At 24.1% G+C, this 19,243-nt stretch overlaps 1 protein-coding gene across 2 annotated transcripts; it reads right to left on the reverse strand.

The window, feature by feature from the left end:
* Positions 1 to 13: 13 nt before the first annotated feature.
* On the reverse strand, positions 14 to 15,950 carry LOC117171063 (nucleolar protein 11). 2 transcript variants are annotated; one of them, XM_033358111.1, is made up of 4 exons: positions 15,696 to 15,950; positions 10,045 to 10,576; positions 3,281 to 4,311; positions 14 to 467 (listed from the first exon to the last, which is right to left on the reverse strand). In XM_033358111.1, the coding sequence occupies exons 1-4, from the start codon at positions 15,825 to 15,827 to the stop codon at positions 339 to 341; spliced, it is 1,824 nt and encodes a 607-aa protein (XP_033214002.1). In that variant the 5' UTR covers positions 15,828 to 15,950; the 3' UTR covers positions 14 to 338. The 2 variants fall into 2 exon arrangements, with proteins under 2 accessions (XP_033214002.1, XP_033214003.1); XM_033358112.1 differs by having other exon boundaries at positions 10,045 to 10,587; positions 15,696 to 15,942.
* Positions 15,951 to 19,243: the final 3,293 nt, after the last annotated feature.

Consider the following 19,243-nt stretch of genomic DNA (forward strand, 5'->3'; position numbering starts at 1 on the left):
TAAAAATAATTAAGCATTTTTTTTCTGCATTCTTCTCTTATATTCTGCAGTTTGTATAAAATATGTGCAACTAATATATTTCTGATTGCGTTAATAAATAGGCTAATCATATTTTTATCAGACTTAGGTTTAATAAACTTTTTATTTAAAAAATTGAATTTTTTAGTACAATACTTGAGGGAATCTGGAGATGTCAGTTGCAAATTTGTAAACAATAAAAGATCATTTTGCAAGTAACCTCGTGAAGTAGAAAAGAGATGATGATAAGAGCAGTCTTATTTATTTAAAAATATTTGAGTCGGTTTTCGGAAGTTCCTTTTAAGATTTCGTTACTTAATCTAATACAACTTCACTTCTTCTATTGAGTAAAACTTGTTGAAATCTTGAGTTGCAGGTTTCAAGGGTTTGCCGTTGATTAATCTGACCAGCATCGGCCTAAAATTCTCCAGATCCTTCAGTAACTGAAACTAAAATTGGGAAATAGATACAATTTCAACTCAAAAAGATGAATTTTCGAAAAAAAAGTTTATTTTTACCCAAAAAGTTGCATTAATAACCAAATATTTAAACTTTCAAGCCAAAAATTCAATTTTTTTCGAAGTAAATTCCATTTTCAACCAAAAAAAAATTCATTCTTAACGAAAAAAGTGAATTTGTAACGAAGAAAGATTACTTTTTAACCATCAAAAATGTATTTTCAATCCAAAAGGACGAATTTTTAACAAAAAAAATGGAATTTGCGGCGAAAAAGGTGACTTGATCAAATTTACTTCAACCCGGAAACTTTAATTTTTAACAAAAAAAAGTTCATTTTCAACAACAAAAAATTAGTTTTATGTAATAAACAATAAATTTCGTTCCAAAAGAGGAATTTTCAACCAGTTGAATTAAATAAACAAACAAAAAATAATTTTTAACAAAATAACAAAAATAATTTTTAATAAATTTTCATTCAATGAAAGTTGAATTTGAAACCAAACAGTTGAACTTTTAACTGGAAACGATATTTTTTAACCAAAGAATCAAATTTTTCAATACAAAATTAATTTAGAACAAGAAAAATGTCAACAAATAAGAATAATTTTCTAATCAAAAAGACGAATATGAATATTTAAAAAAATGAATTTTTCAAATCTAACTTTCAATATAAAAAGATGAATTTACAACGAAATAGTTCAATTTTACACCAATAAAATCAATATTGTACCAAAAAATAATTTTCAAGAAATTATGTCAATTTTTAACAAAATTATTCAATTTTGAAACCAAAAAGACGAATTATCTACAAAGCAGTCGAAATTTACAACCGAAAATATGATTTTATTCAACAAAAAACTTAAATTTCGACTAAATAGTTTAAAGAACTGAGTTTAACTTTAAACCAACTAGTTGATTTTTCAACGAAAAAAGGTTGAATTTTCAACCTATACGATTAATTTTCTAAAAAAATACAACTATTTAACAAAATACATTAGAATTTTCTAGCAAATATTTGATTTTGCATACAACAGAGGTTTATGTTTCAACGAAAAATGGAATATTAAAATTTTCAGATAAAATAAAAGACATTTTTAATCAAAAAATTAATTTTTAACGAAATAGTACAACATTAAACTATTTTTTTAAACTAAACAGTCAGATTTTTAAACAACAAAAAAATGAATTTTATATCAATAAAAGTAATGATCTATAAAAAAGACGAATTTTCAACCAAATACATAATTTTTTAACAATATTGTTGAATTATGAAGCCAAAAAGGCGAATTATCTACAAAAAAAAGTTAAATTTTTAACCAAATAGTTGAATTTTCTACTAAATTGTTAAATTTTCAAGCCAGAAAATAAACAACTAAAACGTTGAATCTCTAACCACAACAAAAATGTTAAAGTAGTTTTACTTTTAACCAATTAGTTGATTTTTCGACAAAAAGAGGATGCATTTTTAACCAACAAGATAATTTTCTAAGAAAAATATAACTTTTCAACAAAATACATGAATATTCAAGCAAATTTTTTATTTTGCAACAAATGATTGTTTTGGAAAAAATGGGAAAGTTAAATTTCCAGATAAAAAAATTTTTTTTTAACAAAAACAAAAAAAAAGAATTTTCAAGACAAAAGTTACATTTTCAACCAAAGAGGTGAATCTTAAAAAACAAATTTTTGACAAAGTAGTTCAACTTGCAACCAAATAGATGATTTTTTAACCAAATAGTTAAATTTTCAACAACAAAAAAAATGAATTTTCTACCAATTAAAGTAATCTTCTACAAAAAAGACGAATTTTCAACAGAATTGTTGAATGTTGAAGCCAAAAAGATGAACTATTTACAAAACAGTTGAATTTTGAATCCGAAAATATGATTTTTCAACAAAAAACTTAATTTTATATCAAATATTTAAACTTTCATTAACATTTTTTAACGCTTAACTCTATAGTTTAATTTTCAACTAAAAATATATGAAATTTTAACAGATAAGTTAATTCTTCACCAAATAGTTAAATTTTCAACCAAAGTGTGGATATTTATTTATTTATTAATATTATTAATAGACCAAATTCACCTGAAACAAAAAAGTCAATTTTCAACAAAAGCGGTCAACATTCAACCTAAAAGATGATTTTGTAACCAAGAAGATTAATTTTCTCCAAATGGAATAGTTGAATTTTTAACCAAAGAGATGAATCTTCAACCAAAAAAAAAGAATTATTAACATAGTAGTTCAAACTTTAACCAAGTATTTGAATTTTTCTACAAAAAAAAGTTTTTAACAAAATAGTTGCATTTTCAACCCCCTCAAATTGGTTACAGTTTTATGGACGGCCCCTCAATAATACAATTAAAACTAAAGTGATATTCTAAACCTGCAATAAATTACATAGTTAAATTTTCGACCAAACTGGTAAATTTTTTACCAACAAGATTAAGTTTCTACCAAAAAAGACCAAATTTCCACTAAACGGTGAAAATTTAAACTAAAAAAAAAAAATCAAGAAAAACGAATGTTCAACCAAGTATTTAAATGTTCAACTAAGGAAAAAAAATTTCAACCGACTATGAAATAGTTAAATTTTCTACCAAAGAAATTAATTTTTAACTAAGATGAGGAATCTTCAACCAAAAAAAAACAAGTATTGTAAACCAAACAGTTGAATTTTCAACCATAAATATGAATTTTCGTCCATAAAGGTCAAACTGTAAACTTAATACATGAATTTTCGACTAAAAAAGATGAGTTTTCAACAAAAAAAAAATAGAATATTTAAATTAAAACTTACGTGATGTTCTAAAACGGCGCCGAGTTTTTCCAACTGTTCCAATACTTTAGGATCTTGAGCCAAGAGATATTCTTGATAATGAGAATCCAGTAACATACTAGTCCATTGATAAAGTTGGAGATAGTCCGATTTTAGCGACACATCTCCCGAATTTTCTTCAATTTCTAGCTTTTCCACGAGATAGTGAAAAAGTCTTAATATTTCATCAAAGCTCAAATTCGTTTTCAGGTATGACAATAAATAAATATCAGTATAACTGACACTGAGGATCTTATCTAACAAGTTGTTTTGAATTTCAACAGTTTTCCGCCGCTTCTTAGCGGCATCTCCGTTTTCTAAAGGCTTTTTCGACTTGTCCGAGTTCAGCAAATAGAATGACAACAAGTCAACCAGAAGTTTTTCTGGTAAATCTTGAAAATTATCCAGACACCATACTATTGACGGAATATCGCTAGATTCAATCAACTGTGGTATTATTATCTGTGGTATCGAAGCATTACTCATGCCCTCTTTAATTAAATTATTAATTTGTTTATTGATTGATTTTGCTAAATCGTCTTCAGATAAATTAAAAGAGCTCTGCGACTTTTTCTGCCATTGAGTTATAATTGCATCGTTATTTTGAATCACTGTGACATCACTTTTCATATCTGACTTAATATTTTTATAGTTCAAAGACGAACCAATCATCGGCTCTAATCTCTGCGGTGCTAAACGGAATGGAGCAACTGCCAATTCTCGGTTAGCAGCCAATAATAATTTGTCTTCTACTCGCCACAATTTCGCGTCATTTGTGTACAGTTTCAGTTTCTGTACAGCTTGTACTAATTTGAATTGTACGTTGTAAATGATTAGGACGGCACCTTCTTCCAGAGAATCAGCACCGTACATGGCCATAGTCGTTTCGTTCAGTGCTATCATTACAACGGGATATTTTGTATTTACAGCTGTGATTACGCTAACTGGTTCACCAGGACTACTTTCCAATGATGAACTGATTAAAGAGTAACTATACAATTTACCATCAGACCCTAAAAAGAAAACATAAAAACTTAACTATATTTTTAAAGCAAAAGTATCATTTCCAGGGTGTCTACTCAAATCCTGGCAAAATATACACTGATAATTTCAGCTATTTTTCATTTATATATAGATTTTTTCTACGTTTAATCCTTCTTTATAATTCAGGTATTAAGTATTGCATTTTTCTCGTCGAAATGAGTAAATTGCAAGTAGTTAACATAAAACAAATAGGAAACAAAGTCCCAATTTCGAAATGCCCTAAATTTTTCCTGAATAATGTTAATACAAAAAAAGTTTGTACCTAAATTTATCCTGAAGACTTTCTAGTGACTGTTGCCACTAACAAGAATAATCCACAAATTATAAAATTATTGTGGGAGAAGGGGGGGGGGGGTATTGGAAAATCTTGTATCAGAAAAATGTGTATAAAAAAATATAAAATCCACATATATTAAAATTCAGAGGTATTGCTTTTTGAACAAAATAGATACATTTTTAACCAAAATGTAGTTTATTTTGCAATCAAAAAGATGAAATTTCAATCAAGAAGATCAATTTTTAACTCAATATTTCAGTTTTTGACTAAAAAAAAATAAATTTCAATAAAAAATGGAATAGTTAAATTTTCAATTTAAAAAAAAAAGATATTTTTCAACACAAACAAGAGGGATTTTTAACAACAGAATTGATTTTTCAACAGACAGAATTAATTACTTGATTAATTAATAATTATTTAATTTTCAAAAATTAAGTCATTACAAAAAAATAAATTTATCTAATCTGTAGAATTTTCAAGTAAAAAGATGAATTTGATAAAAAAAAAAAACGAGTTTTCCACCTAAAAATATGTTTTAACAAAAAAGTTCATTTATAACAAAATTGTTGAATTTTATAGCCAAAAGTTGAATTATCAAATCCAAAAATATGAACATTTTCTACCAAAAATATGAATTTTCTACCAAAGTAATTGAATTTTCATCCCAAAGAAGAGGAATTTTCAAACACATACATCTTCAGTTGAAAAAAATAATTGTTAACAAAAGGAACTAATTTTCAAAAAATAGTTACATTTTTTATCAAGATGAATTAATTTTGAACTAAAATGATGAACCTTCAAACGAAAGTATATTTTTAACAAAATATTGAATTTTCTACCATAAAATCCAAAATTTCAACAAAATACATGCATTTTCCAACAAATATTTACAGTTTTATCAACAAGATTAAATTTCTACCAAAAAAGAACAATTTTTTTACTAAACAGTGGGAATTTCAAATAAAAAAAATTCACTAAAAAACGATTTTTCAATAAAATTAATTCATTTTCAACCAAATTAATTTACTTTCAACCAAATATGTTAATTTCCAACTAAAGAAGAACCACTTACAACCAAACATGAAATAATTAGATTTTCAGTTTTACAAAAATTCAACGAAGAAAAAATGAAGTTTCAAAGTAAAATTTTAAATTGAAAAACGTAATTTTCAACAAACGAAAAAAACAAACAAATACTCTACAAAATAGTTAAATTTGCGAACAAACAGGTGAATTTTGATACAACAAGATCAAATTTCTATTAAAAAAATAAGAATTTCCCACCAAATGGTGGAATTTTCGAATAAAAAAAAAATAAATTTCAACTAAACAGTTCAATTTTCAGCATAGTTTTTAATAAAAATTTTATATTTCCAAGAAAAATTTTTTTAATTTCTGATCAAAAGTAGTTAAATTAAATCAAAAAATACAAAAATTATTAATCTACAACCAAAAAAATTAACTTCTAACCAAAAAGATTAATTTTCTACCAAAAAAAGATTAACTGTGAACAAAATACATGAATTTTTAACTAAAAATATAAATTTTTAACCAAAAAGATCAGTTTTCACTAAGAAGATTAATATACAATTACAAAGGACGAATTATCAACCAAAAAGGGGTATTTGACTAAAATGATAAATCATTTAAAAAAATTAATTTTTAATCAAGTTAAGACAATTTCAACTAATTAATTAAATTTTCCACCAAGAAAGATTTTTTTACCTGATAAAGGAAAAGAAATTCATGCAAGATGTTTAATTTTCAACCAAAAAATACAAATTTTAAAAAAAGAAGAGTTTCCATTCCAAAATATGATTTTTGACCAAAAAAGATCAATTCAATCAACTTTGTATGAAAAATGGAATTGTTGAATTAAACAAAAAATTAACAAAATACATAGTTACATTTTCGACCAATAAAATGAATTTTTAATTAAAATGATATCATTTTTAAATGATAAATCATCTTAAAAAATGAGTTTTCGACAAACAAAAATTAATTTTTAACTTCATGGAGGAATCTGCAACCACAAAATTTTATTTTAAGCCATATAGTTGAATTTTCCACCATAGAAAAGAATTTTCTATCACAAAAGCCAATTTTTAAACAAAATACACGAATTTTCAAGTAAAAAGAATACGTCTTCAACAAAAAATTGAATAGCTTAATTTTGAGTTAAAAAACAATTTTCAACAACAAAAAACGAATTTTCAAAAAAATAGTTAAATTTACTACCAAACAGATGAATTTTTGTACAACAAGACTTCATTTATACCAAAAAATAAGAATTTTCTACAAAGTAGTGGAATTTTCAATTAAAATAAGTTCAATACAAAAATGAATGGTCAGAAACATTTTTAAATTTTCAACCAAGAAAATGAACGTTCAACTAAAATGATGAATCTTCAACCAGGAAAATCAATTTTTAATAATGTTGTCAATAAGAAAAAATAAACTCATCCAAAACATTGAATTTTCAGGCCAAAAAGATGAATTTTATACATAACGAATTTTCCACACACAAATATGATTTTTAACGAAGAAGTTAATTAGTGATAAAATTGTTAAATTTTAGAGTAAAAACAATAATTTTATTTAAAAAAGTTAAATGATAAAACACAAAAACATGAATTTTCGATCAAAATAATTGAATTTTCATACCCAAAAAGATGAATTTTCAACCAAAAAAGATTAATTTTCAAAGAAAAATAGAATAGTTATATTTTCAGTTAAAACGAATTAACTTTTATTTTTAAAAAATTACATTTTGTTGCAGAGAAAAAATAATTTTCAACTAAAATTACCAATTTGCAAACAAGAATGTATTTTCAACCGAATATAATCATTTTCAACCAAAAATAAAATACTTAATTGCTGACAAGAAACCCAACGAATCCTCAGTAAAATATTAAAATTTTTAAACAAACAGGTGAATTTGAGACTAACAAGATTAAATTTCTATTAAAAGACCAATTTTCCACCAAACAGTGGAAATTTCAACTAAAAAAATTCAACAAACAACAAATTTTCAACAAAAGAAATTAATTTTCATTCAAACATTTAAATTTTCAACTAAAGAAAATTTTTTAACCAAATATGAAATATTTACATTTTAAGATAATGAAATTATTTCCTCATAATTTTTTTTTAAATAGCTAAATTCTCTATCAGAATTTAATTTCTAACTAAAACGGAGAATTTTGATTATAAATGCATTTAGAACAAAATAGTTGAATTTTCAACCAAAAACAGGATTTTTCTACCATAAAATCCAAATCTTTAACAAAATACTTGAATTTTCGACTAAAAAGGATAAGTTAAAAGAAACAGAAGAGTTAAATTTTCAGTTGAAAAACGTAATTTTCAACAAAAAACAAACAAACGAATTCTCTCAAAAATAGTTCCATTTTCGGCCAAAGCGGTGAATCAAATTTCTATAAAAAAATAAGAATTTTCCACCAAATGGTGGAATTTTCAAATTAAAAAAAAAAATAATTTTCAACCATATTTGTAATACCAACAAAAATCAATCAGAACAAAAAGTGTAAGACTTTACATTTCCAAGTAAAAATATTTTAATTTCTGATCAAAAGCAGTCAAATTAAACCCAAAAATACGACTTTTCAAAGAACTGGTTGAACCCTCAAGCAAAGAAATTAATTTTTTACGAAAATTATGAATCTACAACCAAGAAAACAAAACTTTTAACGAAGAAGATTAATTTTCTACCAAAAATTATAAATTGTGAACAAAATACATGGATTTTTCAACTAAAAAATATAAATTTTTAACAAAAAATATTAATTTTTCAATATACTGTGACAAAAGACGAATTTTCAAACAAAAAAGGGTATTTGACTAAAATAATTAATCATTAAACAAAAATATGGATTTTTAACAAAAAAGATAAATTCAATCAACTTTCTATAAAAAATGGGAGCGTAGAATTAAAAAAAAATCAACAAAATAGTTCAATTTTCGACCAAAGAAATGAATTTTTAACTACAATGATGATATAATTTCAAAATAATAAATCATCTAAAAAAAATGAAGTTTCTACAAAAGAAATTAATTTTCAACCACAATGAGGAATCTTCAACCGCAAAAATTTATTTTGAGCCATATAACTCAATTTTCCACCATAGAAAAGAATTTTATACCACAAAAGCCAATTTTTCAACAAAATACATGAATTTTTATGTAAAAAGGATACGCATTTAACAAAAAAATAGCTTAATTTTTAGTTAAAAAACATAATTTTCAACAACAAAAAACGAATTCTCAAAAAAATAGTTAAATTTCCGACAAAACAGATGAATTTTAATACAACAAGATTATATTTCTACCGAAAAACAATAATTTTCTACAAAGTAGTGGAATTTTCAAATAAAATTAATTTAATACAAAAATGAATGGTCAAAAACATTGTTAAATTTTCAACCAAGGAACTAAACTTTCAAAAAAAATGATGAATCTTCAACCAAGAAAATGAATTTCGAACCAAGATGATTAATTTTCTACCAAAAAAGATTCATTTTCAACAAAATACATAAAATTTTCAAATAAATAGTTCAATTTTCCACAACAAAAAATGTTTTTCTTCTAAAATAATGAATCATTTCCCAAAAAAATGAAATTTTAATAAAGTGAATAAGTTTATTTATTATTTATTTAATCAATTAAAAAATAAATTTCAACTAAGTTGTCGAATTTTCAAGCAAAAAAGAAGAGCTAAATTTTTAAACAACCAAAAAAAAACAACAATTTTTCAATAAAATATTTAATTTTCCGATCAAAGAACTTAGTTTGCAGAGAAGAAAAAAATGATTTTTTAACAAAGTAATTCATCTTTCGACTAAATATTTTCATTTTCTGCCAAATTTTATTTGTCTCGGTACATAAAAATTCCCTGGAAATTCCAGATTTCTCAGATGAGTAGACACCCTGTATTTTTAATAGAGGTATGCAGTCGTTTATTCGAATTTTCAATACAAATTTAGATACGTTTGTAAAATTGGATTTTTCAAAAAAGCAAAAAAAAATTCAATGGACATCAAACCGGTTAGATATACTTAAGCTATTACAATTTTCAAATCAAAATAATTTCTTTTTTTTTTTATCAAAAAAAAAATGAATCCAAAAGTTAAGTTGAATCATTGAAATTCGATTTATTCAAATATTCGAACAAGTTTAATTTCGAAGATTTGGATCCATTTTGTGACCCTAAATAATGAAGTTATTTTAAATTAAAAAATGATAATAATCCAAGGAAATCAGATGTACAGTTAAATTTTTTTGTCTTTCGAAAAATCCAATTTTCCAAGCCTGTCTAAATTTGTATTAAAAAATTTTTTAAAAAAACGACTGCACACCTCTAATTTTTAATCAAATGCAAAATGCTTCTGAAGCTAATTCTACTTACACAGTGTTAACAGGTAGGCGTCGTTTTTGTCTTGCATAATTACATGCCCGACTAATGTTTGAGAATCCCGTTTAATTTCTACTCGCTTTAGTTGATTAACTTTCCTTAAGTATGTTTCGTCTTCAAGTGGGATTAAAATGTAGTTATATGCATTATCTATTTGCGTGAGTGTGCAGAGATAAGTTTCGTGATTAACGCTTACCATTTGACATTTTAGGAAAATTTCTTTTGGTTTTAAGATCTCTTCGCAAGACCAATTTTGTCTATTACTGAGGGCCCACTTCAACGAAGCAGTATTACCGTTTTGCAGTAATACTACAGGCGGAAATCCGTCGAGAGTGAGAATGCTGTGAAGTGGATGGGAAAATTTGCATTTTTTTACTTTGTCAAGTTCCGTTTCTTCTTCCGACCAAACTCTAATATATTTTTCATTAAATACTGCCGCATATATTTTTTTGGTTTCATCGTAAATCACTTGGCTGGTGAGCTTTTCTTTAGTAGACCAACTGCTCACTTGTTTCACATCTTGTAACTGTAAATGAACTTGAATGTTACATTTTCATACCAATTTTATTCTCCAAAGTTTTTTTTTTTTTTAATTCAAGGTGGCCGTTTTAATCGATGAAATAAATTCCCGGTCATTTCCCGGTTCGCAAACACTTTTCACGGTCAATGAAATTAAAAAAAATGGAACACTAACGCTACAAAATTTTCCACTTAACGCAATAAAAACTGAGCTTTAAATGATCAATAATTTACGCCTATCAAAAATTGAAGGTACTAACATTTTTCAACAATAAAAAATATAAATCCACGTTATCATTTTCAATCCTCTAAATTAAAAAATCAATCAATGAACTTTAAAATTTTCAAAATTATATAATTTTAAGGAATTTTAAGCTAGAAACATCAAATATTGAAAAATTGAAAAAATTTTAACTGAAGACTTCTTATATTAGAAATTCAATATTTTCTTTTTAAATAGTTTAAACATCCTTGGAAAGCTTCAACATTTTATTTCAAAATCTTGAGAAATCTAGAAGTTGTTTTTAATTGGTTTTAAATTTAAAATTATTTTTGAAATTTTTTCAGAGCTTCTAAATATCTGTTCAAATGAATTAAATTTTTTCTACAATTTTTAGAAATTTTCTTTACAATTTGGATGTATAAATAACAATTGAACTTTCATTATTTTTAGGCGAAATTTGATTAATTTTAAGAGATATGCAGAAGTTTTAAAAGATTAAAACTTAATGTAAAACTTGAAATAATAACCTGATATCAAACAAAATATAGATTTTCGCAGATTTTAAACAAAAAAATTAGATTCTTTTCAGGAATTGTAAAAGGCTTTAAAAGAATAAAAACATTTTTTTAAGGTTCCTAGAAAAATTAAAAATAAATTTTCTTTTTTAAAATTATTTTGACAGAATATTTAAAAAAAGGTTTCAAAGATATAAGCAAAATTTTCAAAAAAGATTCTAGAAGATTTTAAGAAACATTTCTAAAATTTGCATGATAATTTTCAATCTTTTTAAAACTCCTAAATATCTTTTAAAATTACTCAAATTTTTTCTACAAATGCTCATTTGTAAATTATACATCAAAATTTCACTTACCAGCTAAGCATTTTTCAAATATAATAATTAAAATTGTAACGTTCACAGTTTAAACGTTCTTCGAAATTTGAACGATTCCAGGTTTTCTATATCAAACAATTCAGTTAAAGCTTCTTTATTTTTAAATATTTTGTTTAAATTGACTTGTATTCAATAAAAATTCAAATATTGCTAAATATTCATTAATTAATTTTTTTTTTAAATTAAAAATTTCAAATTCAATGGGTTAAAAATTGAATATTTTAGACTGAAACAATATTTTAAATTTAGTAAAATCATTTAATGCAGAATATATTATTATGAAGTTATTTTCAAGTTGAAAATAGTTGATAAACTTTCAATCTCACGTCAACGTTTGTTTAATGACTAAGACTTTCAAATTGAAACCGTTTAAGTTTTAACGTTAAAATCTGAAAATTCTTAAATATTGAACTGGTTTAAAATCGGTTTGTCAAATAGTTTTCATTCATTTTTTATTACTTAAAGTACAGATAAATTTAAAAAAATGCTTTATTTATTTATTTATTAAATAAAAATGTTATTTATCCAAAATTTTCAACGTCAAAGGCTGTTATTTTTTATTTGCTCAACTCTTTAAGAAAGCATTTGAAAATTCTTTAAATTAAAAATGTAAGCTTAGAAATAAATGTTTTAAATGGAAAATTTTTGAACTAAAAACATTGTAAAGTACACATTGTAAGCCAAATAATAGCATAATTGAAAAACATAATAATTCCACTAATTATTTAAAAACTATTGAAAATTGAACATGGGCAGATTTTTCTTCTACAAATTTGTAAAATTCCCGATCAAAAAAAAAATAAATAAATAAATTCACTGTCATTTTTCGGTTTCAAAAAATTCCGGGTAATTTTCCGGTTCAGCGGCCACCCTGTAAATTATATGCTTTCATCCTGAAAAAAAATTCCCTGGCAATCTCAAGGTTTTTCGGGTATCTGAAGTTTTTTTTAGGTATAGTTTTTCAAAGTAGGGAGAGCCATTCAAATATTTCGCATTTTTTTAAACATTCGATTTGGAATATGTGTATACATATTCCAAATTAATGTGTTTAATTTAGAAAGCTTTGATAAATAACAAGATATTATTAGCACCATCAATTAACTAAATAATTAAATAATCTAAAAAATAATTAATAACTTCTTGAACTTATCTCCAAAGGCCATAAATTTTAATAATAATTCAAATAAATTTTAATTTATCTTTTTATACTTTAAATTCAGTGTATATTTAGGTAAAATTAATTCGGGTATTAGATATTAAATTAAATAAAAACCGTTACATATTCGGAATTTTTTAAACCAAATAGTTGAATTTTAAAACAGGTAAAAAAACGATTTTTTCTACAAAATATAAGACTTTTGAAAAAAAAAATGATTTTTTAACAAAAAAGTTTAACTTATAACCAATTATTTTTATTTTCAAAACAAAAAGATGAACTTTCCACAAAGAAAATTAACTGTTTACCAAAAAAATAAAGGAATTTCCAAAAAAATATTTGAATTTTCAACTATAAACGCCAATTTTCAACGAAATAGTAGAATTTTGAACTAAAAAAAGCATTGCTCACCAAAAATGGAATAGTTAAGCGTTTAGTAAAGAAAATTTATTTTCAATCAAAATAACGAATCTTTATCTGGAATAGTTGAATATAACCAAAACAATGAATTTTCAACTAATATTATGAATCTTTGACTGGAATAGTTGAAGTTTCAACAAAAAGATGAATTTTTAACAAAAGAGTTTAAGTTGCAACTAATTAATTTTATTTCCAATCAAAAAGATGAATTTTCTATCAAGAAGTTGAACTTTTTACAAAAAAAGGAACTTTCAAATAAAAAAAACAAATTGACAATCAAATAGTTGAAATTTTATCTAAAAAAAAATCAATCTTCAACTGAAAATGGAATAATTAAGTTTTCAGTTAACAAAATTGAGTTTAAACTAAAATGATGAATTTTCAACTTGAATAGTTGAATATAAACAAAAAGATGAATTTCCCACTAAACTTATGAATCTTTAACGGAAACAGTTGAATTTTCAATAAAAAAAATTAGTTTACAAACAAAAAGATTAATTTTCTACCAAAAAGGACTATTTAAAAAAAATATATGAAATTTTAATGAGAAAGGACCAATTTTGAACCAAAAAGATGAATTTTCAACTAAGATGATGAATCTTTAAGTAGAATAGTTCAATTTTTAACAAAATATATGAATTTTCAACCAAGAAAATTAATTTCTACCGAAAACGACAAATTTTCTATAAATACATGAATTTTCAATTAAAAAAGATAAATTATCAACCAAAAATTTAAGTCAAATTTTCATTTAAAAAAATTCATATTCAACTAGAGAGATGAATTTTTAATTGAGATGATGGAATATTCAATTGGAATAGTTCATAAAATTTTCAGTAAAAAAATCATTGTCAAGAAAAAAAAATATTTTTAAAAATAGTTATACTTTCAACTAAAGTGAGGAATCTTCTGCTAAAATAATAAATCTTTAAATGGTATAATTGATTTTTCAACCAAATGGATTAATTTTCGAACAAGAAGATCAATTTCTACACACAAAAAATGCGAATTTTACACCAAATACATTAATTTAAACTAAGACAGATAAATTGTTAACCACAAAATAAATGGTTAAATTTTCAGCGTAAAAAATTAGTGTTCAACCAGAAATGAATTTTTAACTAAAATTATGGAATATTGAACTGCAATAATTACATTTTCAGTTTAAAAAATTAATTTTCAGAAAAAATAATTACATTCTCCACCGAAGTGATGAATTTTCAACTAAAATAATGGAATATTCAATGAGGCTATAGTTCAAGTTTCAGTAGAAAAAAATGTCAACAAATACAAAAACTATTTATCAAAAAAATAAAATTATTTTCAACAAATAAAAAAATTATTTTCAAAACAAAGTTACATTTTTAACGAAACGGATGAATTTTCAACTAAAATTATGGATCTTCAACTAGAATAGCTGCATTTTAAACCACAAAGGTGAATTTTTATCTAAAGTGGTGAATCTTTCAGTGAAATAGTTAAATATAAAACCAAAAAGATGAATTTTCTACCAATAAGATACCAATAAGATTAATTACTACCAAAAAGGCGAATTTTCAACTAAAAAAGAGATTGCTAACCAAAAATTGTAATGAAATTTTTAGATAAAAGAAAAAATTTCAACTAAAATTATGAATAATTTTATAACTATAGACAACAACAATTAACATCCAATTATTTAAAATTATGCTTGTTCAACTGGAATAATGGAATTTTTAATAAATTTGATTAATTTCTATAAAAAGGACGAATTTTCCATAAAATACATGAAAATATAAGTTTCGGGAAAAATTGACATTTTCAACCACTCATGAATTTTCAACAAAAATAATAAATCTTAAACGATTAATTCAATTTACAACCAAGAATATTAATTTCATCTAAAAAAAGATAAATTTTCAATGAAAGCAAATTTTTTAACCAAAACTTAAATATAGTGAAATTTTTAGTTAAAAAAAATGAATGTTCAACCAGAGATGAATTTTTTAACTAAAATTATGGATTACTCAACTGAAATAGTTACATTTTCAGCAATAAAAAACGAATTTTTAACAAAATAGTTCAATACAAATGAATAAGAATAATTGTTTTCAAATTTCATATTGCAACTGAAAATGGTACGCTCTCGAAAAAATTCCCAAACATTTCCAAGTAAAAGAAAATTCTCTGACAATTCCAGGAGAGGTAAGCACCCTGCACTAAATTGTATTTTTTGAAAAATATCTACAAAAAGGGTAGACCGGGAACATTCCAAGCGGTACATAACCTCAAACGTAACTTTGCCAGCCATGCGCAATATTTACGATATTTACAATGGATTTGTTAAAAATTATGTAAAATTAATTAAGTCATAAACTAGATATCATGATTTGTAAACTAAAAATTTATTTGCAAACTTCCTGGGAATATTGTTGTGGGAAAAATGGAAATCTAACCTTGTATCTCATAATGATATTTCTCCCGAGAGTAATTACAGCACATCCTGGACTCGAGTCTTTTTCTACACCGAGTAAATTCTGTTGATCAATTAAGGGAGACAAGGTGTAATATGAACAAAGTTTCGCCATTGTGCACAGTTATTATTTAAATGATTTTTAATGTTTAAAAATCATTGTCCAGCATCACACCACATGTTCTATTCTTCCACTTTACCGATAGTTTACACTTTACAGAGACAGTCGATGTATACCTCCTGCATTCTATGCAACCCACCCTTCTCTGATGTATTTTTGGGGGTTTACCAGCCGCTAGGTAGCGCTAACTGTTCTAGTCAAAGTTCCGCGAAAATTCAAATTTAATCAATGGAAAATTTTATTTTTTACGCAAAACTAGTGAATTTTTAACCCAATAATTTAATTTTTAACAAAAAATGAAGTTTAAACTAATAGGATTAATTATTTATTGAAAAAAACAATCCCGAAATAAAAAATAATAATTTTTAATAAAGTAGTTCAACTTTCAGCCAGGTAGTAGAATTTTTAATGAAGAAGATTAATTTTCTACCAAAAAAATACGAATTTGCAAAAAAAAAAATAAATAAATCTTCAACGAAAAAGTTGATTTTTCAATTAAACGTGATCAGTTTTCAACGAACACTGGTTTCAGTTTTTTTTTATTTAAGAAGATTTCAATTTGAAATAAAAAAATGAATGAATTCCGCCAAACGATGAATTGTCAACACAAGACTTGAATCTCCAACTGAAAAATAAATAATTTTGAACAAAGTAGTTTAATTTTCAACCAAATAATTGAATTTTGAATCCATGGTGAAGAAGAAGAATGGAGCAACAAAGAATATTTCAAATTGAAAAAAAATACCATTGAATTCTACCAAAAAACGAATTTCAAACGCAAGAGTTGAATCTTCAACTAAAAAATTAATTTTTAACAAAGAAGTTTTATTTTTAACTAAGTAATTAAAATTTGAACTCATTGAGAAGAAGCAGAATGGAGAACCAAAGAATATTTAAATTTGAAATAAAAACCAATCGAATTCTACCGAAAGATGAATTACCAACACAAGAGTTGAATATTCAACTGAAAAAATTAATTTTAAACAAAGTAATTTCATTTTCAACAAGTAATTGAAGTGTGAACTCATTGGGAAGAAGAATGCAGAATCACATAAGATTTTAATTTGAAATAAAAAACAATTTAATGCTACCAAAAGATGAATTGTCAACACAAGAATTGAATCTTCAAGTAAGAAAATTAATTTGTAACAGATTAGTTTAATTTTCAACCAGGTAATTAAAGGTGCAATTAATTAAAGTTATCGAGAAGTTAGTAATTAAAGTAATTAAGGTAACCCATGGTAAATGAAGTAGTTGAAGTTTGCAAAAAAAAAGTTGAAGTATCCACAAAAATGATAATACTTGATAATCCAAAGAAGATTTTTATTTAAAATAAAAAAATTGAATTTTTAACCAAAAAATATGAATTTTTTCAGCTTTTCCCTATTCGCTCCTTTTACTCTTTCTCTCGGTTTGAAGGCGTGAGTTTATATTTTTTCATCAAAAATGTAATTATTTGGTTAAATATTTAATAATTCTGTTTAAAATTCCACAATTTCGTTAACTTTCATCCTTTTTGGGTAAGAATTCAATATTTTATATTTTAAAAAATCTTATTTTTTTGTTGATAATTTAAAAATAATTTTAGCTAAAAATTAATTTCTTCAGTTGAAAACTACCCCATATTTTGAAACGTTCTTTTAGTTATTAGTACACAAAAAAAGATATATTTGTAAAATTCATAACTACGCAAGGTAAATTGACCAATTCTTAAAATATTCCATTTTTTCAAACTGAATGACTCACGCCTTTACTTTCATTCAAGAATAAAATAAACAATTTTTCATTAATTTGCATTAAATTTTTTTTCTTTTCATTCAATTTGAATTGATTTGAACCCAGCTGCTACTTTGTTAAAAATTAATTTTATTGCTTGAAGATTTAACTATTCTATAGAAAATTCTTTCTTTTTAGGTTACAAATTAATTTTGTTAAATGAAAATTTGACTATTCCATTTTTTAATGAAAATTGATTACTAAGTTTTGCTAAAATTGAACAAATTTAATTTAAGAAAAAAATTGAAATTTTGCTGAAAATTACTTAAACTATTACATATTTAATTAGGAATTCAAATTTTTTAAATTAAAATTTAACTACTTTGTTAAACAATATTGTTATTACTTGTTTCAAAAATTCATGCTCATGTTTTTTGTTGAAAATTTGTTTTTTGTGAGTACAAAATTAATCTTTTTGGTTAAAAATCCTTTTTTCTTTTGTTTAAAATTCAACTATTTGGTTCAAAGTTCTTCTATTTTGTTAAAAATTCTTTTTTTCTGGTTAAATTTTTTTTCAGCTGAAAATTAAAGTATTCCAGTTTTGTTTCCAAATGTAACGGGTTTAGTCGAAAATTTAACTACATATTTGGTTGATAATTCATGTATTTTTGTGAAAATGTTTTCTTTTTGGTTGAAAATCCAACTGCTTTGTTGAAAGTTAAACTTCTTTGTTAAAAAATGATTTTATTGGTTAAGGATGTAACTACTTATTTAAAAATTAGTTTTTTTTTTACGTTAAAAATTATTTTTATCATCTGAAAGTTTACCTATTGTATTATTGGTTGAAAATGGTTAAGAATTGGTTGTTTTTAGTAGAAAATTCAACTCTTGTTTCAAAATCAGCTTTCTGGTTTATAAAAATTTATCTTTTTTGGTAGAGATTTTTTTTTATTTATTAAAAATATAAATGTTTGATTTAACTTTTTTGATTTAAAATTCAACTACTTATGTTAGCTGAAAGTTGAACTCCTTCGTTAAAAATTAATTTTTATTGTTTTTGAAGATTCATTATTCTTGTTGAAAATTTATCTATTTGTTTGAAAATTTAACCATTTTTTTTTTAGAAAATTAGTTTTTTTTGTATTGAAAATTAAGGGTTTGAACTGAAAATTTACAGCTACTCGATTTTTGCTTAAAAATTTTGTTTGCTGTTGAAAATTCGTTTCTTTTGCTCGAAAATTGAACTATTTGGTTGTAAATGCAACTGTTTAGTCTAAAATTAATATTGTTGTTAAAAATTTAACTAATTAGTTTAAAAAATGTATTCCAATATTTTTATGAAAAGTAAAGGAAACTTGATTTAGTTTTAAAGACATTTTTTTAAGTTTGGTTTTCTTTACTTTAGTGACGTTTAAATGATGAATAAAATTGTTGGAGAAATTAATTTTGTATTTTAGTTGATTACTAAAATACTCAATATTTTTTTCTTTTTTTTAATTGTTTATGAAATATGAAAACAAATTAATGGCAAAAAAAATGTTTTTTTTTCAGGTCTATAAACGAGGTCTGTCACTGAGGGGCGAGCTGAAGGGCCATCCATAAAGTTTTTTGTGAATTTTTTACGATTCTGCTCCCCCATATGAGAAGTCTTAACACAATACTTTAATAGTTTAATCGTTCATTCGTCGTATTGG

This window comes from Belonocnema kinseyi, chromosome 4 (assembly GCF_010883055.1).
Source record: "Belonocnema kinseyi isolate 2016_QV_RU_SX_M_011 chromosome 4, B_treatae_v1, whole genome shotgun sequence".
Taxonomy (NCBI): Eukaryota; Metazoa; Arthropoda; class Insecta; order Hymenoptera; family Cynipidae; genus Belonocnema; species Belonocnema kinseyi.

Coding starts and splice junctions, on each gene's coding strand:
- LOC117171063 (XM_033358111.1), bottom strand. CDS start 15,827: ATGGCGAAACTTTGTTCATATTACACCTTGTCTCCCTTAATTGATCAA. Junction 10,577..15,695: donor ATATCATTATGAGATACAAG/GTTAGATTTCCA, acceptor GTTCATTTACAG/TTACAAGATGTGAAACAAGT. Junction 468..3,280: donor GCGCCGTTTTAGAACATCAC/GTAAGTTTTAAT, acceptor TCCCAATTTTAG/TTTCAGTTACTGAAGGATCT.